The sequence below is a fragment of the Salvelinus fontinalis genome, chromosome 11 (genome assembly GCF_029448725.1).
Source record: "Salvelinus fontinalis isolate EN_2023a chromosome 11, ASM2944872v1, whole genome shotgun sequence".
Taxonomy (NCBI): domain Eukaryota; kingdom Metazoa; phylum Chordata; class Actinopteri; order Salmoniformes; family Salmonidae; genus Salvelinus; species Salvelinus fontinalis.
Genome location: NC_074675.1, coordinates 39,135,201 through 39,157,128, shown reverse-complemented (window position 1 = coordinate 39,157,128; position 21,928 = coordinate 39,135,201). Strand labels below are relative to the sequence as shown.

General features: G+C 43.8%; 1 protein-coding gene across 1 annotated transcript; it reads left to right on the top strand.

Moving 5' to 3' along the window:
* Positions 1–527: 527 nt before the first annotated feature.
* LOC129865719 (arf-GAP domain and FG repeat-containing protein 2-like) lies at positions 528–21,784 on the top strand. Its single transcript, XM_055938686.1, has 13 exons — positions 528–1,311; positions 9,419–9,512; positions 11,249–11,364; positions 13,198–13,345; positions 14,619–14,745; positions 14,978–15,082; positions 15,853–16,077; positions 17,391–17,463; positions 17,735–17,778; positions 18,181–18,273; positions 19,559–19,678; positions 20,229–20,299; positions 20,650–21,784. Exons 1-13 carry the CDS (start codon positions 1,145–1,147, stop codon positions 20,695–20,697), a joined length of 1,431 nt encoding a protein of 476 aa, XP_055794661.1. The 5' UTR covers positions 528–1,144; the 3' UTR covers positions 20,698–21,784.
* Positions 21,785–21,928: the final 144 nt, after the last annotated feature.

The following is a 21,928-nucleotide window of genomic DNA, read 5'->3' as shown; positions in this document are numbered from 1 at the left end:
ACACATTAGAGCACAATGTTCACATTAATAGAATAGAGATGTATATTGTTAAAAGGCCTTACTCTGCTGAAAAGCTGCTAGATAGTATGCAATCAGGCTTACAATGTTTACATCCTACACCACCATCAGAAAAGCTTGTAGGATCAAATGACAGTTGTGTAACATTTGCTGCAGGGACTCAGCCAGGCCGATATCACCTGACCTGCCTGCACATGGCTCTCCTTTGTAACCAAAAGACATCATTACATTACATGCATTGGCTGATCTGGTCTGAGTGTAAAATCTGCAACCAATCTCAAGTGTTAAGGAGGGATTTACTTTGCGTAGGCTGTCTATCTTGAATCTGTTTAATTACTACATGTGCGTAATGACGCGTGCGTAAACCCTTTGGGACGTGTATAGTAACCTATCATATATTGCTTTTTACTGTTCTAAATGGATAGGGTTTTATCGGAAATCGATGTGAAGAGTTAACAAATTCAAGACAGCTAAAACATTTTTTTCATTTCGGACGTCATAATGCAATGGGCGTGATATAGTCTCCCCATGACAGGCATAAAATGTGTGTTGCTGTTACTGTGAAAATAAACTCACATCAGACAACTCTCATAACATAATCTAGTCATATAGAATATAATTTCGTAAATATAATGGTTTATTTTTTCTCTTCTCCTTTGGTTATTTTATTTACCGCTCTATGCTATGTGTGATCCTCTGTCCTTTCCTTAGCTGGCAATCTGGGTTCCAAAAATCTGTCACCATTCCAAAGCGATGCGTCTTCGTATGGCGAGCAGAGAGAGGAGAGAGATATTTAGAGCGAGACATATTTCTTTTTACACTGCCGAAGAGAATACCGCAGCTATTAATAAATAAATAACGACGTAGTAAAACTGTTTGACAGTATGACAAGATCTCCTCTGACTTCTTCTGCTAAAGACACGAAATAGCCTGACGCAAGCATGTAATATCCGTCTCAAATCACGTTAAAGCGAGCTGCATAAATAATGCGGGCGTGAGTAACATATACTATAAACGAAGGGATATAGCAGAGAGGATAGCGGAGGGCCAGTGGTAAGCGGCTCACCACTACGATCCTGTCGTCTGTGTCAGACCAAAGGCGGGGAGAGCGGGCCGAGACAGCAACATGTCGAACCGAAAACATCGGGACAACCAAGAGATATGCGCCCGCAAGGTTCGGGAGTTGGCCCAGGCTGGAGTAAACAAACACTGCTTCGAGTGCACTCAACCCGGGGTGACTTACATTGATATCACCGTGGGCTGCTTCGTTTGCACGTCGTGCTCTGGAATGCTGTAAGTATGGATAGCTTCTTCTATAACATGCATATTGCGCATAGGCTATTGGGCTACTTATGCCTACAGTTATAATAAAACTATACAACTAAGCCCATTGCATGCCAACCCGGACTCATGGGTAGACGTAACATAGTAAATGTAAATTTGGTATTCTCCAATGAGAATGGTGTTCATTTGTGTGTCCGTTATCCATTTTGTATGATATGTTACGAATTGCAATTTCTACAATATGTTACCAATTTGCAAAACAAATGATATTGTAACGACCCTGGGTTTATAAGCGCGGAAATCGACTCTGCCGCACGAGCAAGCTTTTGCGGCACAATCGATAGCTCGCCGGACCTCGGGCTAGGAGGTCGAGGGTTCGAGACCTGCTCCCTGCTCCCTGCTGTTTCATTACATTGGTGTCAGAAGTGATCGGACCTTGCATCCACGACAGTGCGTGCGTGTGCTTGGCCGGTGAGTGCGTTCCTGTAACACGTAGAGTCCCAAGCTAGCGCAAGGACGCGCTCTTTGAAAGGAGGGAGTAGTGTAACGACCCTGGGTTTATAAGCGTGGAAATCGACTCTGCCGCACGAGCATGCTTTGTCGATAGCGCCTCGGGCTAGAAGGTCGAGGGTTCGAGACCTGCTCCCGGCTGTTTCATTACAATATGTTACGAATTCCAATTTGTTGTAGCTAACGCTAATGTTAGCTAGGCTGCAAATGTTAGTTAGGCTAGGGTTTAAGGCAGGGTTTCCCAAACTCGGTCCTCGGGACCCCAAGGGGTGCACGTTTTGTTTTTTTGCACTAGCACTACACAGATGACTCAAATAAGCAATGAATCATCAAGTTGTGTAGTGTTAGGGCAAAAACCAAAACATCAACCCCTTGGGGTCATGAATACCGAGTTCGAGAAGTGCTAAGTTAGAGGTTAAGGTTAGGGTTAGGACTTAAGTTAAAGGGTTAACCTCTCTGGGGTATTGCGTCCCACCTGGCCAATAGCCAGGGAAAATACAGAGCGCCATATTCAAATAAAATGAAAAAAAAAAACTTTCATTAAATCAAACATGTAAGATACCAAATTAAAGCTACACTCGTTGGGAATCCAGCCAACATGTCAGATTTCAAAAAGGCTTTTCGGCGAAAGCATAAGATGCTATTATCTGATGATAGCACAACAGTAAACAAAGAGAGTAGCATATTTCAACACTGCAGGCACGACACAAAACGCATAAATAAAAATATAATTCATGCCTTACCTTTGACTAAATTCTTTTGTTGGTACTCCAATATGTCCCATAAACATCACAAATCGTCCTTTTGTTCGATTAATTCCGTCGATATATATCCAAAATGTCAATTTATTTGGCGCGTTTCATCCAGAAAAACACAGCTTCCAACTTGCGCAACGTCACTACAAAATATATCAAAAGTTACATGTAAACTTTAGCAAAACATTTCAAACTACTTTTGTAATACAACTGTAGGTATTTTTAAACGTTAATAATCGATCAATTTGAAGACGGGATGATCTGTGTTCAATACAAAAAGAAAACAAACTGACGCAACTTTTTTGGTAATGTGCCTCTCTCAAACAATTTACTTCAAGTGACCCTCCTTTACGATGGCCGTACTTCTTCATTACACAAAGGAATAACCTCAACCAATTTCCAAAGACTGGTGACATCCAGTGGAAGCGGTAGGAACTGCAAACAAGTCCCTTAGAAATCTGGTGTCCCAATGAAACATCATTGAAAAGACAGTGACCTCAAAAAATAAAAATTCTGAATGGTTTGTCCTCAGGGTTTTGCCTGCTACATGTCACGTTCCTGACCTGTTTCTGTTAGTTTTTGTATGTGTTAGTTGGTCAGGACGTGAGTTTGGGTGGGCAGTCTATGTTTTCTATTTCTATGTTTGTTTAAGGGTGACCTAATATGGCTCTCAATTAGAGGCAGGTGGTTTTCATTTCCTCTGATTGAGAGTCATATTAAGGTAGGTGTTTTCACACTGTTTGTTGTGGGTGGTTGTCTCCTGTGTCAGTGTTTGTTGCACCATACGGGACTGTTTCGTTCGTTCATCGTTTTAGGTCGTAATTTTTCCTGTTGTGCGTTCTTCGTGTTTTATGTAAGTTCGTATGTTCAGGTTTGTCTACATTCGTTTTGTTATTTTGTAAGTATTCAAGTGAAGTTCGTGTTTTTCGTCTACACTTAAATAAATTCATTATGTCTACATACCTCGCTGCACATTGGTCTTCCGATCCCTCTCTCCTCTCCTCGTCCGAGGAGGAGGAAGAATATTACGACAAGCGTTACAGAACCACCCACCAATCCAGAACCAAGCAGCGTAAGTTCGAGTAGTGGCCTACTAAACAGGAGTCTTGGACATGGGAAGAAGTCTTGGAGGGAAAAGGACACTGGGCACATATTGGGGAATATCGCCGCGCTCGTGAGGAGATGGAAGCAGCGAAAGCCCAGGAGCGGTGGTATGAGGAGGCAGCAAGGAGACGTGGCTGGAAGCCCGAGGCAGGTAGGAGACCTGTGCCCACTTCCCAGGCTAACCGTGGAGAGCGGGAGTACGGGCAGACACCGTGTTACGCAGTAGAGCGCACGGTGTCTCCTGTACGTCTGCATAGCCCGATGCGGATTATTCCACCTCCCCGCACTGGTAGGGCTAGATTGAGCATTGAGCCAAGTGCCATGAAGCCGGCTCTACATATCTGGCCACCAGTACGTCTCCTTGGGCCGGCTTACATGGCACCAGCCTTACGCATGGTGTCCCCGGTTCGCCTACATAGCCCGGTGCGGGTTATTCCACCTCCCCGCACTGGTCGGGCGACGGGGAGCATTCAGCCAGGTAAGGTTGGGCAGGCTCAGTGCTCAAGGGAGCCAATACGCCTGCACGGTCCGGTATTTCCGGCGCCACCTCCCCGCCCCAGCCCAGTACCACCAGTGCCTACACCACGCACCAGGCTTCCAGTGCGTTTCCAGAGCCCTGTTCCTCCTCCACGCACTCTCCCTATGGTGCGTGTCTCCAGCCCAGTGCCTCCAGTTCCGGCACCACGCACTAAGCCACCTGTGCGTCTCCAGAGCCCTGTACGCACTGTTCCTTCTCCCCGCACTCGCCCTGATGTGCGTGCCCTCAGCCCGGTACCTCCAGTTCCGGTACCACACACCAGGCCTATAGTGCGCATTGAGAGTCCAGTGTGCCCTGTTGTTGTTCCCCGCACTAGCCTGAAGGTGTGTGTCCTTAGCCCGGTACCTCCAGTTCCGGTACCACGCACCAGGCCTACAGTGTGTCTCATCCGGCCAGAGCCATCCGTCTCACCAGCGCCATCTGAGCCATCCGTCTCCCCAGTGCCGTTTGAGCCATCCGTCTGCCCAGTGCCGTTTGAGCCATCCGTCTGCCCAGTGCCGTTTGAGCCATCCGTCTGCCCAGTGCCGTCTGAGCCATCCGTCTGTCCCGAGCCATTAGAGCCGCCCGTCTGTCCCGAGCCGTCAGAGCCGTTAGTCAGTCAGGAGCCGCTAGAGCCATTCGTCAGTCAGGATCTGCCAGAGCCTCCAACCAGACAGGATCTGCCAGAGCCGCCAACCAGACAGGATCTGCCAGAGCCGCCAACCAGACAGGATCTGCCAGAGCCGCCAGCCAGACAGGATCTGCCAGAGCCGCCAACCAGACAGGATCTGCCAGAGCCGCCAACCAGACAGGATCTGCCAGAGCCGCCAACCAGACAGGATCTGCCAGAGCCGCCAACCAGACAGGATCTGCCAGAGCCGCCAGCCAGCCATGAGCGTCCAGAGCCGTCAGCCAGCCATGAGCGTCCAGAGCCGTCAGCCAGCCATGAGCGTCCAGAGCCGTCAGCCAGCCATGAGCGTCCAGAGCCGTCAGCCAGTCATGAGCTGTCCCTCAGCCCAGAGCGGCTATTTATCCAGAACTGCCCCTCAGTCCAGAGCTGTGTCTCTGTCCGGAGCTGCCCTTCAGTCCGGAGTTGCCCCTCTATCCTGAGCTACCTCTCTATCCTGAGCTACCTCTCTATCTTGAGCTACCTCTCTATTCTGACCTACCTCTCTGTCCTGAGCTACCTTGTCCCGGAGCTGTCCCTTATTTTTGTGTTGCCTCTTATATTAGGTGGATGGAATAGGAGAGTGGTCATTCTGAGGGAGAGAAGTAAGCTGGGATTGACTATGGTGGGGTGGGGACCTCGTCCAGAGCCTGAGCCACCACCGTGGTCAGATGCCCACCCAGACCCTCCCCTAAACTTTGTGCTGGTGCGCCCCAAGTTCGCACCTTAAGGGGGGGGGGGTTATGTCACGTTCCTGACCTGTTTTTGTATGTGTTAGTTGGTCAGGACGTGAGTTTGGGTGGGCAGTCTATGTTTTCTGTTTCTATGTTTGTTTAAGGGTGACCTAATATGGCTCTCAATTAGAGGCAGGTGGTTTTCATTTCCTCTGAGAGTCATATTAAGGTAGGTGTTTTCACACTGTTTGTTGTGGGTGGTTGTCTCCTGTGTCTGTGTATGTCGTTTGCGCCACACGGGACTGTTTTCGGTTTGTTTGTATGTTCGTTTTATGTAGTCAGTTTCCCTGTTCATGCGTTCTTCGTGTTTCATGTAAGTTCGTCGTCCAGGTCTGTCTACTCCGTTTTGTTATTTTGTTAATTATTCAAGTGTATTTCGTTTCGTGTTTTTCGTCTTGTTCAATAAATATTATGTTGACTTCAAAAGCTGCATTTTGGTTCAATCACTACTCCTCCTTTTCGGATGAAGAGGAGGAGGAGCGCCGTTACACTACATAAGTTCTGTTATGCTCACAGACATGATTCAAACAGTTTTAGAAACTTCAGAGTGTTTTCTATCCAGATCTACTAATAATATGCATCTCTTATATTCTGGGGATGAGTAGAAGGAAGTTGAAATTGGGTACGCTATTTATCCAAAAGTGAAAATGCTGCCCCCTACCCCGAAGAAGTTAAGGGTAGAGATAGGTGTTAGCTAACATGCTAAGTAGTTACAAATTAGCTAAAAAGTAGTAACTAGTTGCAAAGTTGCTAATTAGATAAAACGTTAAAGTTGGCCGTGATGAAACTTCCACACACAACCTCTGGGTTGCTAGAAGTTCCCAGTGTACGCCCACCCATCCACCCCGACCAATCACCCAACTTAATTTTTTTCCTTAATTAACCTTCTGTCTTATGTAACCATACCAATCGTAACATAATTTGAGTGTCACCGGGTGCACACTGCCTGCCCTCCAGGACATCTACAGCACTCGATGCCACAGGAAGGCCAAGAAGATCATCAAGGACCTCAGCCACCCGAGCCACAGCCTGCTCAACCCGCTACCATCTAGAAGGCGGAGATAATACAGGTGCACCAAATCTGGGACCGAGACTGAAAAATAGCTTCTATCTCCAGTAGGAATGCACAATATATCGGTAAGCATATCGGAATTGGCCGATATTAGCTAAAAATGCCAACATCGGATGTCTAGTTTAACGCCGATGTGCAAAACCGATGTCAAAGCTGACGTGCATACCAATCTAACATAGGTAGATGGCATAATGACGCCACGAAAAATATAGCGCTACACGTGCAACACAGCATTCCTAACCAACAAGTCAACAAGTCGAGCAGTCATTTGAAAGAGTAAGAACATTTCAGCGAGGCAACGCAAAGGCGAAATCCATTAATGCCAAGATAATGGAATGAATTTCCCTTGACAATCAACCGTTCCCTATCGTGGATGATGTTGGCTTTCGCAGACTGGTCGAGCACCGGTACACACTACCACGTAGGCACTACTTTTCAGATGTTTCCCTACCGGAGTTACATAGTATTGTTGAAACTCACATCCATGAGCTACTTGCTATGGGTGTCACTGCTATTAGCTTCACAACTGATATTTGGACCAGCAATGTCAGCCCCATGAGCATTATGAGTCTGACAGAACAGTGGGTCCACGAGGATTTCGTACTGAGGAAAGCCGTATTGCATGCTCAGGAATGTCCTGGTTCTCATACCACTGCTGCCATTTCAATGGCATTTGAGAACATGTTTGAAACTTGGAAACATGAACACTCCTAGCTCCATTCGAACAACTGACTCGAGAAATAAGCTCAAATGCGTCTGATGTGATAACCTGTCATGGCATTGAAATGCCTGCTCAACAAAAATGCCAACACAGACCGTCGGTGAACTTGGAAAAGTACTCTACTAGAGGCTGTGAACAGGCGATTCGGTGGCATTCTCTCTGAGCCTCTAATTTGTCACCACCATGCTCGATGCTAGGTCCAAGGACCGCTACTTCGATGCAGACAAGAAACAGGGTTTACGTGAAATGTTACATACACAGCTGGACAAGATGGAAACGGACACAGTGACAGTGCGCACCAAGGAAGAGAGGCCACGGACAGACAGAGTTGAAACTTCACTGCTTGACATGTATGATGAAATCCTGGTTGAGACTGAACAAATGAACAACGAAACAGCACAGCAAGTAAGTGAAACAAATAGGTTTTGATTTTGTTTTACTGGTGATACTGGGACATACGTAAATGCCAACAAAATAACTTTTTGTTCAGTGTGTGTGTGTTGCAACTATTTAACTGTACTAGAATTCTTAAAAGGCCGCACAAATTTAAAAATTTGGTTATCGGTATCGTTTTTTTTTTTGGCAAGGAAAATATCGGATATCGGCCAAAAATTTCATATCGGTGCATCCCGAATCTCCAGGCTTTCAGACTGTTAAACAGTCACCACTTCCCGGCCCAGTACCCTGCCTTGAACTTTAGTCACTGTTACTAGGCCGGCTCAATCCCGCACCTTAGAGACTGTTGCTGTAAGGACCGACGCCGAGACAAGAAGCAGGTACAGGGATTTGACATTTAATTAGGAACAGACAAAGAGCAAGACATTAACAAGGTCAGCACACTGATTCACAATGACAAACGACAATCATTGCAGCAGCGGGGAACAGAGATGGGGAACTGACAAATATAAGTGAGGTAATAAACAGGTGATTGAGTCCAGGTGAGTCCAATAATACACTGATGGGGGATGGCAGGTGTGCGTAATGATGGTGGCAGGAGTGCGCAATGCTGGGGAGCCTGACGCCCTCGAGCCCCTGGTGGGAAGAGCAGGAGCAGCTGTGACAGTTGCATAGTCATTAACCACAGGTCACTTTAGTAATGTTTACATACTGTTTTATCCGGACTCTGACATTGCTCGTTCTAATATTTATATATCTCTTAGTTCCTTTAGATTTTGGGGATTTGGGTGTATTGTTTTGTATTGTCAGGTATTACTGCACTGTTGGAGCTAGGAACATAAGCACTTTGCTACACCCGCTACATCCGCGCCAAACCTGTGATCTGTTAAATATGTTAATGCGACCAATAAAATGTCATCTGATTTGATTACTATGTTACGTCAGGTTTATGAGACTAGGCTGTGCATGCAGATAATGATTAACCAGTAAGTTGCATCTGCAGATTCCATTTTAGGATGCTGCTGTTACATTTGAGTATTGACAAGAAACTTTAACATGTGTCTCTTCCTCCCCTTGGTGTCTTATGCTACAGTTAATCAGACTACCTTATAATTTTCAGGCGTGCCCGTAGTCGCGCTCGTGTTACGTTTCATTTCGGCATGGCTCCAGGTTTGGCATCCTCTTCAGGCTCATGTATTATATTCTGCATGCAGACCATAGCTCAGATCCCCAACAGATTATAGGCTGTGGCTGAGGGACATTTCGCAAGGTTTCACTAATTCGCAGCGGTGAGATTTTAGCACAGGTTTAGAGTCTTGGACTGGCTGTCTCACTCCAAAGAACAGTGAATGAGCACACTATTATGTGCTGTTGTGTAAGCCTTCTCTACACTGTATACATTTTCACTATGGCCATTTTCACGGTAACAATTCATTTTCACTTTTTCTCACAGTCACCTGTCATTGCATCCATTTTTTTGAACAATTTAAATACCCTCTACATCCCTTTCCTCTTTTAAATGCTGTATCACAATTGGTCGTCTTTAGCGATGTATGTTATAAATGTGGTTTGCCCCCTTTCACATATCTTACATATCTCTTTTATCGGTTTCTCTTTTTCCAATCTCTCTCTTCTCTCAGGAGAGGACTCAACCCTCCCCACAGAGTCAAGTCTATCTCCATGACAACCTTCTCCCAACAGGAAGTGGAGTTTCTGCAAAACCATGGCAATGAGGTGAGTGACAGTCAGGTGGGCTTGTAGGCGGGACTTAGCAGTATTACACCTGTATTTCACCCACCTCATTTCAATTCTGGGCATAATGCTCAAATCTCAGCTGGATACTTCAAGATTTCAACAGCAGGAAAAGGTGAACAAAACACAACCATGAGGCATACTTGGACTCCTAACATTCAGTATTCAATATATACATGTCCCAGGATGAATAGAGCAAGAATATATTATATAGATATTATAAATAGATATCATAAATGATAAATGTACATCCTTGGGCCGAGGCCACCAGGAGAGGGATTGAGGCCACATGAGATGGATGAATCTATCTCTGTCTAAGGAATAGTTTTTTAATGTGAACTAGACTAAATAAGGTCCAGCTAAAATCTCATCCATCTTTATGAGATAGAAGAGGACGCTTGATGCTTCCCTCTCTTGTACCAGTCAGACCAATAGAGTGTAGCACTGTTTGGTGGTTACAGGCTTTTTCTGGAGGAATGTAGGTGCTCTGCCCAATTTGTGCAGTGAATCGGATCGAACATCGCAGTTACTGTACACACAAACCACCTCATCACTGTGTGTGTGTGAGGGAAAGAGAGAACGTGTGTGTGTGTGTGTGTGTGTGTGTGTGTGTGTGTGTGTGTGTGTGTGTGTGTGGTGTGTGTGTGGTGTGTGTGTGTGTGTGTGTGTGTGTGTGTGTGTGTGTGTGTGTGTGTGTGTGTGTGAGGTGAGAGAGCGTGTCTGCAGTGAAAGGGATCAAACTTTACAAAGTTTACATAACACAATTTAATTTGAAATTAATTAATGTGTGCGTGCGTGCATGAGTGTCTGATTCATTGCACAGATATCAGCTAGAAAAGTCTGGATAGTCAGATTTGGTTAGATTAATGTGTTGATGTTGGTGATTCATAATTAGTCAGTGAGCTACAGTAGTGTCGATCAGAGCATGTGACTAGCATGTTAACTAATGTGTTGGTATGCAGATGTGTCTATTGTTCATTTTCTACATGATTATTTTGGTGTGTGTGTGTGTACAGAAATATTTAACTACATTTGTGGGGTTCAGAAGTCCCCACAAGAATAGTAAACAAATGAAAATCGGACCAACTGGGGATCTTTTTGTTGGTCCCCACAAGGTCAAATGCTATTTCTAGGGCATTTAGGGTTAAGGATGGAATTAGTGGTAGGGATAGAATTAGGTTTCAAGTTAGAGCTAGGGTTAGTTTTTGGGTTAGGAGCTAGGGTTAGTTTTAGGGTTAGGAGCTAGGGTTAGTTTTAGGGCTAGTTTTAGGGTTAGGAGCTAGGGTTAGTTTTAGGGTTAGGAGCTAGGGTTAGTTTTAGGGTTAGGAGCTAGGGTTAGTTTTAGGGTTAGGAGCTAGGGTTAGTTTTAGGGTTAGGAGCTAGGGTTAGTTTTAGGGTTAGGAGCTAGGGTTAGTTTTAGGGTTAGGAGCTAGGGTTAGTTTTAGGGTTAGGAGCTAGGGTTAGGTTTAAAGTTAAAGTTAGGTTTTCGGTTTAAGGTTAGGGTAAGGGTACTGGTTAGGGTGAGATTCAGGATTAGGTTTAGGATTTTAGGGAAAATAGGATTTTGAATGGGACTGACTTGTGTGTCCCCACAAGGTTAGTTGTACAAGACTGTGTGTGTATGTGTGGTGCCTATTGTTGATGTTCTGCATCATTATTTGTGTGTTCGTGTTTGTCTGTGCGTACGTACGTGTATCTGCGGCTCTGCACGTGTGTAGGTGGGAAGGAGGACCTGGCTGTGTGTCTTTGAGCCAAAGACAGATGCATGCTTCGACACAAGGGACTCCCAGAAGCTCAAGGAGTTCCTCCAGGACAAATACGAGAAGAAGAAATGGTGAAAAAATCAATAAAGATATCATATCTCCATAAAGATATCTACAGTTGAAGTCGAAAGTTTACATACACCTTAGCCAAATACATTTAAACTCAGTTTTTCACAATTCCTGACATTTATTCCTAGTAAAAAGTCCCTATCAGTTAGGATCACCACTTTATTTTAAGAATGTGAAATGTCAGAATAATAGAGAGAATAATTTATTTCAGCATTTATTTATTTCATCACATTCCCAGTCGGTCAGAAGTTTACATACACTCAATTAGTATGTGGAAGCATTGCCTTTAAATTGGTTAACTTGGGTCAAACGTTTCGGGTAGCCTTCCACAAGCTTCCCACAATAAGTTGGGTGAATTTTGGCCCATTCCTCCTGACAGAGCCGGTGTAACTGAGTCAGGTTTGTAGGCCTCCTTGCTTGCACACGCCTTTTCAGTTTTGCCCACAAATGTTCTATAGGCTTGAGGTCAGGGCTTTGTGATGGCCACTCCAATACCTTGACTTTGTTGTCCTTAAGCCATTTCCCCACAACTTTGGAAGTATGCTTGGGGTCATTGCCCATTTGGAAGACCCATTTGCAAATAAGCTTTAACTTCCTGACTGATGTCTTGAGATGTTGCTTCAATATATCCACATCATTTTCCTTCTTCATGATGCCATCTATATTGTGAAGTGCACCAGTCCCTCCTGCAGCAAAGCACCCCCACAACATGATGCTGCCACCCCCGTGCGTGCTTCACGGTTGGGATGGTGTTCTTCCGCTTGCAAGCTTCCCCTTTTTTCCTCCAAACATAAAGATGGTCATTATGGCCAAACAGTTCTATTTTTGTTTCATCAGACCAGAGGACATTTCTCCATGTGCAGTTGCAAATTGTAGTCTAGCTTTTCTATGGCGGTTTTGTAGCAGTGGCTTCTTCCTTGCTGAACGGCCATTCAGGTTATGTTAATATAGATACTTTTGTACCTGTTTCCTCCAGCATCTTCACAAGGTCCTTTGTTGTTGGTCTGGGATGGATTTGCACTTTTCGCAGCGAAGTACGTTCATCTCTAGGAGACAGAACGTGTCTCCTTCCTGAGTGGTATGACAGCTGCATGGTCCCATGGCGTTTATACTTGCTTACTATTGTTTGTACAGATGAACGTGGTACCTTCAGGCGTTTGGAAATTACTCCCAAGGATGAACCAGACTTGTGGAGGTCTACTTTTTTTTCTCAGGTCTTGCCTGATTGTTTTTGATTTTCCCATCATGTCAAGTAAAGAGACACTGAGTTTGAAATTAGGCCTTGAAATACATCCACAGGTACGCCTCCAATTGACTCAAATGATGTCAATTAACCTATCAGAAGCTTCTAAAGCCATTACATAATTTTCTGGAATTTTCCAAGTTGTTTAAAAGGCACAGTCAACTTAGTGTATGTAAACTTCTGACTCCATGGAATCGTGATACAGTGAATTATAAGTTAAATTATCTGTCTGTAAACAATTGTTTGAAAACTGACTTGTGTCATGCACAAAGTAGATGTCCGAACCGACTTGCCAAAACTATAGTTTGTTAACAAGAAATTTGTAGAGTGGTTGAAAAACGAGTTTTAATGACTCCAACATTGGTGTATGTAAACTTCAGACGTCAACTGTATATGTCAGACGTACCACCTATTTCGAACTCATCCCAACTCAAAGTTGTACACTGAGTTGAATGTGTTAAATGTCCATTCAAATCATTTTTAGCACAATGCATTTACTTACATTGGGGAAATTATTTTTTATTAGTTTAGTCTCATTGAAATAAAATCTCTTCTTCAAATGTAGTCACAGCAACATGGAACTATTTTTCAGGCATTTTTCAAAGAACAAGAGCCGGAGGGAGGTGGAGGGACCTTGGAGCCCGTCGGGGTTGCAGGCCTTACCCTCCTCTCACGGCCCCCCGCCCGCCCAGGCCCCATCCCACGCCGTGCCCCCCTCCGCCAGACCCATACGCACACTGGTGAGATACATAACTCCTCCGATGGATTGAGGAGATGCTATAGAGGCAGAGGGATATTTCATGTATATAAAGCTTTATTAAATTAAATTGAAGGAACAAGTAAAGAGGAAAATGGGGAGAGAAAGAGTGAAGAGATAGGGAGAGAGAAAGGAGGGAGAGATTGATAGAAAGCAAGAGAAAAAGAGAGTGAGAGGTGTTACTGTGGAGAAGAGTAAGAGTTAGTGAGAGGTGTTATAATGGAGAAGAGTAATAGAGTTAGAGGTGTTACTGTGGAGAAAAGTAATAGAGTTAGTGAGAGGCAGCAAGTAATAGAGTTAGAAGTGTTACTGTGGAGATGAATAATAGAGTTAGAAGTGTTACTGTGGAGAAGAGTAATAAAGTTAGAAGTGTTACTGTGGAGAAGACTAATAGAGTTAGAAGTGTTACTGTGGAGAAGAGTAATAGAGTTAGAAGTGTTACTGTGGAGAAGACTAATGGAGTTAAAAGTGTTACTGTGGAGAAGAGTAATAGAGTTAGAAGTGTTACTGTGGAGAAAAGTAATAGAGTTAGAGGTGTTACTATGGAGAAGACTAATAGAGTTAGAAGTGTTACTGTGGAGAAGAGTAATAGAGTTAAACGTGTTACTGTGGAGAAGACTAATAGAGTTAATGAGAGGTGTTACTGTGGAGAAGAGTAATAGAGTTAGAAGTGTTACTGTGGAGAAAAGTAATAGAGTTAGAGGTGTTTCTGTGGAGAAGAGTAATAGAGTTAGAAGTGTTACTGTGGAGAAGAGTAATAGAGTTAATGAGAGGTGTTACTGTGGAGAAGACTAATGGAGTTAAAAGTGTTACTGTGGAGAAAAGTAATAGAGTTAGAAGTGTTACTGTGGAGAAGACTAATAGAGTTAGAAGTGTTACTGTGGAGAAGAGTAATAGAGTTAATGAGAGGTGTTACTGTGGAGAAGACTAATAGAGTTAGACGTGTTACTGTGGAGAGACTAATAGAGGTAGACGTGTTACTGTGGAGAAAAGTAATAGAGTTAGAGGTGTTACTGTGGAGAAGACTAATAGAGTTAGAAGTGTTACTGTGGAGAAAAGTAATAGAGTTAGTGAGAGGTGTTACTGTGGAGAAGAGAAATAGAGTTAGAAGTGTTAATGTGGAGAAGAGTAATAGAGTTAGAAGTGTTACTGTGGAGAAGACTAATAGAGTTATAGAGAGTGAAGATAATGTAACACAGAGGAGAAATGCACCCACCCACTGTTTGGTTCCCACCCCCGTCTCCCCTCTCCTCCAGTCCCAGTCCCAGCTCTCGTCCTGGGGGGACAGAGTCCCCGCCATCTCCCCTGCGGACATGAGGGCTGATGTGTTTACCGGCCGTGCTCCCTCACGCTCCCAGAGTTTTAGAGACCCCCCATTGAAAGGTAGGACTGTTCACATTCTTTTTTGGTACCATGAATAATGGAACCTGAGGCAACATTGTTTGACGCCTGTTTCTTCTTTCTCTTTCCACCTCTCTCTATCGTTATGTCTGTTTCTTTCTCCTTTTTTCTGTTTCTCTCCTTGCCAATCTCTCTGTCCTTCTCTCTACCGCTCTCTCTCTCTCTCTCTCTCTCTGTCTCTCGCCCTCTCTCTCTCTCTCGCTCTCTCTCTCAGAGTCTCTACTGAGAGGTATAGAGAGACAACGTCCAGGCTCTCTGTCTTCAACGATGGGACCCCAGAGCCACGCCCCCTCCTTTCCTGCCCTCCCTCGACCCTCAGGTAAAGACCACACCCTCCTCTACTTAAATATCTCTCATTTTCTCTCTCTCAACTTTTACCTCCTTAGCCAGTAGCACTTTCAAAAACAACTTCACTTTAGTTTTTTTTAAACCTTTATTTAACTAAGCAGGTATGGCACTAACCCGTACAGTAATTAATTGTGTCCTGAATGTTTATTCAGAGGTATAGAATAGAACAAAACAGAAGACTATAGCCTTGGTGGGTGTGCCTACTCGCCAGTAGTCCTGTACTCTTCTGCTATTAATTCTGATTAGTCCGTTTCTCCCTTCAAAGTCCCCGGTCGGAGAACTGGCCAGGTCAGGCAGAGACACACTGTACCCTGAGATAGATAGATGGAAAGAGAGAAATAACACAAATAAAACTATTTTTAGAGAGTGGACAATGCCCCATTCAACAGGGGCCCAATAGTATTTCACAGCTCAGAAGTATGCTATGATTCTGTCCAGGACAGACCCTATCCAGGAACACATTAAACTCCTGCTGGCTGCTAATACATGTAGCATGCTATACGTTTGTGCAAAGCTAGGATTTCCCCAATAATCCATTGAGATTCTATTGCTATCTTGTTTTAGTGAGACTATTGGATGGTCAAGTCACGATGGAAAAACATGCATGGGCACCCTATTGCCTATATAGTGCACTACTTTGCAGGCCCTGGTCAAATGCAGTGCACTATATTGGGAATTGGGTGCCATCTCGGACTCACCCCCAGCCTCCTTATCTCAGCCATCTTTGTTTGGTCCTCTCAGGTCGTACAGTGTCCTCCTCGGGGGGCTTAGCCCCCTTCAGGGCCTTCCCTAAGTCTTTGAGTGTGGATTTTGGGGGGCTCAGCCAGCAGCAGAGTCACAGTGCCCTCAGCATCACCCCCCCAGCCCCCAGCCCAAACACACACACAAACCACCAGGACCGCTACGCTGCCCTGTCCCAACTTAACAGTGTCTTCTCTGACACGTCGCCTGGACCTGGACCTACAGGTAAGGGTAGAAGGAGTGTGTGTGGGGGGTGGGAGAGGGTGGGTGTGTGTGTGTGTGTACACATTTTACTATACTCGTGAGTACCAGAAATCCTCACAAGAATAGTACACCAACAAAAATTCAGAGAAGTGAGGACATTTTGCCGTTCCTCACTTGTACAAATGCTATTTTAGGCTTAGAGGTTAGGTTTAGGATTATGGTAAAGTTTAGGGGTTAGGTAAAATAGGATTTTGAATCCCAAAAAAGACCTCACAAGTATAGTAAGACATAGTTGTGTGTGTGTGTGTGTGTGTGTGTGTGTGTGTGTGTGTGTGTGTGTGTGTGTGTGTGTGTGTGTGTGTGTGTGTGTGTGTGTGTGTGTGTGTGTGTGTGTGTGTGTGAGTGAGATTATTGTCAGCTACATTGCATAATGCCTTACTCTAAATGCCAAAGTTTTACTAAGTGAATGACCCCATTGTGTTTTCTGCACTCAATACTAAACCGGTGGGTTGTTACAGAACAACCTTGGAAATATGTTCCAGTTTTGATTTAGCAATGCTACTAACTGCTAACTAATGATAACATAAATGTGCAGGAACAATGCCTTAGGCATGTTTGAACATATATCATCATATATCATCATATATTTCCATGATTCAATACATAATATCTCTCCCCTGGGCAATAATATACTGTAGGTAGATTTATGTGTAGTTTCTTTTGATTAATATAGCAATGGACTATACGTTTTTTTTTTTTTTTACACTGCACAGTCAATAGTTATACCTTGACCAATCACACACTGGGAGTGGAAACTTTGCACCCTATGTCAAATCAAATCAATTACATGTGATCTCTGACATTAGCCCCCAGCTGAGCCCTGTGCTTATAGACTGGGTGGCTGACAACATTACGAGGCAGAAGGCCATATGGTGTTATGATTCAGAGAGGTCTGATAGCTAGCAACAATGACAAGAAGCTGCCATGTGGGGAATCGTATGTGGCTTGTTTCAGCTCGTTGTAGCTTTTTATTGATACCATATCTTGTTTTGAGGTGTTGTGACTCATGTCATGTCTATGCTAATATTGGCTAAAATTTGCTAGCTAGCTAACCAACAACTGTAATGATGAATTTAAGAGACAAGTGCTCATTGTGCAAATGTATTTATGTTTTCAATAAACATTTGGAGACAAAATATAGTTTTAATGTTGTCAACAATCTAAGACAACCCTGTCTGTTTTGCCCCATAGTTGCACACGCGTTGGTTTTGTTGTTAAGCCTAGAAAACCAACCCGTCTATGGTTCGTCTATTTATTTTAATGTGTGTTTTCAGCAACCCCCGGTGGACTACCCCAGTATAGCACCCTATTTGGGAACCGCCTGTCCTCTAGTTCCACTCCTGCCAGGTAATGAATGCGCTGTCAAGCAAATACACTTAACGTTCCCATTTAATGCATCGAAGAAGTGTAGACTCTGTTAAAGTACACCAGTCCCGGTACAAATACATAGTTTTATTTGCTCAGGATATCTGCATGCCCTTGGTTTAGTAATTCATGACAGGCCCACATCATAGCTGGAGGCAACTGCAATATTAAATTGACTTGTTTTTAATGTTCATGCATGTAATAATATATAGTTGGTCCTAACTCTTTCCTCTTCTTTTCCGACTTTCTTCAGCTCTCCAGGCGTGGATGCTGTGTCGGGATCCCAAACATTTGCAAGTAGGCAGTGTTACAAAAATATGAATCAATCATGGAGGCAGGGGCGCAACTTTTGTTTTAGAAGTTTGGGGGGGGGACATCTTTTTTTATATATTTTTTTTTTAGCCTGTCGGTTAAACACTCCAAACAGCTTACCCAACAGCCTACCGGTCCTAAAGCACACCGTTGCCTCGTTTTGTATCACGTTCCCATGATAAAACTGGCGGGGACAAAAATGCAATTTCAGAATGCCCCCCCTGTCCCCAGTGAAAGTTGCGCCCCTGCATGCAGGTGTATATTTTTCATGAAAGACTTTGAAAGGCTTGAACATATCCATGAACTATTGTCTCTCTCTGTCTCTCTCTGTCTCTCTCTCTCTCTCTCGCTATCCTTGTCTCTCTGTCTCCTACCTCCATGTCTCAGACTTCCCCAACCCGTTCAGCTCCAGTTCCAGCTCTCAGCAGCAGCAGCCTGCCCTGTCCCCCAGTAACCCCTTCAACAGGTCCACCTCAGGAGGTAAGCTGCCAGCAGAGCACTACTTATTCAGCCTGGGGGCAAAGGTCAAGAATGTACAGTAACAGGGGTAACTGTATACAAGTAATTTATAGAGAGTCTTCATTAGTTAACCTCTCTTGGGCACGTGAGACGGTAGCGTCCCAACTCTTCAACAGCCAGTGAAACTGCTGGGCGCCAAATTCAAATACACAAAAATAAAAAATAAAATTCAGAAATCAAAACATATTTTACATAGGTTTAAAGATTAACTGCTTGTGAATCCAACCACGGTGTCAGATTTAAAAAATGCTTTACGGCGAAAGCATACATTACGATTATGAGAACATAGCCCACTAGACAAATCATTACAAACAGTAGCCAGCCAGGTAGAACAGTTACACAATTTAGAAATAGAGATAAAATTCATCCCTTACCTTTGATGATCTACATATGGTTGCACTCAGCAGACATTCATTTACTCAATAAATGTTATTTTTGTTCGATAAAGTCTCTTTATACCCAAAAACCTCAGTTTTGTTTCCACGTTTTCTTCAGTAATCCACAGGCTCAAACGCAGTCAAAACAGATAGACAAAAAAATCCAAATTGTATCCGTAAAGTTCATAGAAACATGTCAAACGATGTTTATATTCAAACCTCAGGTTGTTTTTAGCCTAAATAATCAATAATATTTCAACCGGACAATAACGTTGTCAATATAAATGTAAACAAGAAACGCACTCTCTCGGTCTTGCGCAGGAAAAAGCTCTGTGACACTTTAGGGTCCACTCATTCAGACTGCTCTTACTTCTTCATTTTTCAGAATATAAGCTTGAAACATTTTCTGAAGACTGTTGACATCTAGTGGAAGGCATAGAAACTGCATTTTGAGTCCTAAGGCAATGGATACTGTATTGGCATTGAATAGAAAACTACAAAACCAAAAAAAGAACTACTTCCTGAATGGATTTGTCTCAGGTTTTTGCCTGCCAAATCAGTTCTGTTATACTCACAGACACTATCTTAACAGTTTTGGAGACTTTAGAGTGTTTTCTATCCAAATCTACCAGTTATATGCATATCATATATTCTGGGCCCGAGATGCAGGCAGTTTAATTTGGGCATGCATTTCATCCAAAATTCCGAATGCTGCCCCCTGCCCTAGAGAAGTTAATAGTTAATGTAGTTTAGAAATCACTAACAAACAGTTATATTGGAGATTTGGGACCCCTGGATTCTTGGTTTATTGTAATATTTCAATGTACTGTGTGTGACTTAACACCCTTATGTTGTGTTTCCCTATGCAGGTGACTCCAGTGGGTTCGTCAGCTCTCCAACCTCAGTGTTCCCTCCGTCCGCCACCTTCCCAACTCCCGCTACCCAGAATGCATTTCCACACAAGCATGCCAACAACCAGGAAGCCAACGGCAAGTATAAGTGGACTATAAGTCTATTCTAATTCTCATGCTATTTTTATCTATTCTCGGACAAAATTATTTTGAGAATTTTCTCCAACTGTATAGGACAAGAGCACACAAAAAGTGTTTACCATTTGGTGTTCTATATATATACAAATTACAGTGCAGTACATGCTTTGCCAAGAAACAAAACAGTTCATCACTGCAGTGCTGCATGGATGTGTTCTCTGGCTTGGCTGCAGCAGCATACCATGTCATCTGTTATGTATGGGGTTTGGCCTGTGATCAAAACCAACTCTGCCTCTTCAAACCCTAAGAGGAGCCAACATCACAGCTAATGATGATCAGAGCGTCTTCTCCCATGCTTACATAATACCAACTCAGTCCCCAAATATAGAGTTAGAACCCATGGAATTAGAATGAGTGAAACTTCCATGGTCTGAGGGGTGTTGTCTATTCTAGTAATTATTCTATGTTCTATGTTTGTCAGACTAGTATTGGATGTATTAGTCTTTGGTCCTAATGTATCTCTGATTTTGGGGTGTTATTGGGTGTGTAGGTTTTACCTCTTTCCCTGCATCGGACTCTCAACCCAAAGTTCCTCGTCCAATGTCAGTGAACCCATTCACGGTGAGTACCACACCACACCACAGCAACACTACAATAAGCATTGAGTGTACTTCAATAGATTTGCACAGTTTGTTGGGGATTTGGAACGCTAGCTGCTAATGCTTCATTCAAAAGGCATTGGAGGGCTTTTCTGGTGATGTAGATGTACAGCAGGAACTCACCATCTCCCTCCCCCTCTCTCTCTCTTTCCATCTCTCCTCACCCTCTCTCTTTCTATCTCTCCCTTACCCTCTTTCCATCTCTCACCCTCTCTCTTTCCATATCTCCCTCACCCTTTCCCTCTTTCCTTATCTCTCTCACCCTTTCCCTGTCTTTCCATCTCTCCCTCCCTCTCTCTTGCCATCTCTCAGGGGAATGTTTACCCAAGTAGAGGAACGTCGCGAAACCCTTTCATCTGATAGTGGCGCCCCCGGCTACCCCCCAACCATCCCTGGGCACATGAAGACCAGTGAACTTTAGGAGCTGCTGCCATTTCAATGCCTCTAGAGTATTTTCGCCTTCAGAGAGAGGGGAAACATTCATGCAGGCTCCTCTCCTCTCCCCTCTACGTGTGTGTGTGTGTGTGTGTGTGTGTGTGTGTGTGTGTGTGTGTGTGTGTGTGTGTGTGTGTGTGTGTGTGTGTGTGTGTGTGTGTGTGTGTGTGTGTGTGTGTGTGTGTGTGTGGAGTCTCTGTACAGTAATGTTGATCCGTTGAAATAATGTGTACAAGTGCGTGCCTGTGTGTGTGTCTGTGAGTGACCATATATTAAAGGTGTTTGTATGAATAGAATCCACCTCAGGGCTCAGTGGGTCCCATCAACAAGACACACACACACACTTCGCTGTTTCTCCCATGTCCCGCTTTTGTGCATCAACAGTCCCATTCGTAAAACAGTACGCCAAATCATCACATTCGGCTTGCTTTTTGGAGCCACCTCTGAAAACGGCCTTCAAAAACTCCCCAAAACTAGCCATTCCAGTCAGTCAGTCAGTCAGTCAGTCAGTGTGTATCAAGTTACAGAAGGGAGAGATATCCCGCTTCAAGGCTATGAGAGCTGAACAAGACGAGGAAAAAATGATGACAAGCAAGCATTTTTCCCCCTTAGTGATGGTTATGGCAGCCTTAACACAACATTCTCCTAATGCATGTAGATAGGAGGACATTACAGACAAGCCTGTCTTTAGCCCCATGTGCTGTGTGTATGTATGTGGAAACCACGTTTGTATTGTTTTATGTCCGTTTTTGTCTTGGGTAAATCATTTGTGTTTAAGTCTCAGGCTGCATGCGCTTGGAGGGCTTCAAGAGGAGATACTATTGAATGTAAAAGCTATTTTCAAAACAAAACTGTTTTATTTCTCCCTGTAACGGACCAAATGTTTGTTCTTTTGGGTGAAAATATGGAGATGAAATTGATCTCTTGCAAACAAAAGAAAGAGTTCTATTGAGCAAGTGTTTCTGATGATGTGTCCATGTTCATCAATTCAAATATTTGTTGCGTCTTTAAACTGTGTCTAGTTCTTTATTCGGTGTGTGAGAGAGAGAAAATATTCCATAATATATAACTTGTAACAAACTGTTTGGATAATCAAATATTTACCCAAGTAATTGCTTCCGTTGGCTTTCAGCCAATGATGGATGGCCTATTTAAA

What these genes read in the sequence shown, in the direction of transcription:
- LOC129865719 (XM_055938686.1), top strand. Translation starts at nt 1,145, where the DNA reads ATGTCGAACCGAAAACATCGGGACAACCAAGAGATATGCGCCCGCAAG. An exon ending in AAATACGAGAAGAAGAAATG is followed by an intron (nt 11,365 to 13,197) that starts GTGAAAAAATCA and finishes ACTATTTTTCAG; the next exon opens with GCATTTTTCAAAGAACAAGA. An exon ending in TGTCAGTGAACCCATTCACG is followed by an intron (nt 20,300 to 20,649) that starts GTGAGTACCACA and finishes GCCATCTCTCAG; the next exon opens with GGGAATGTTTACCCAAGTAG.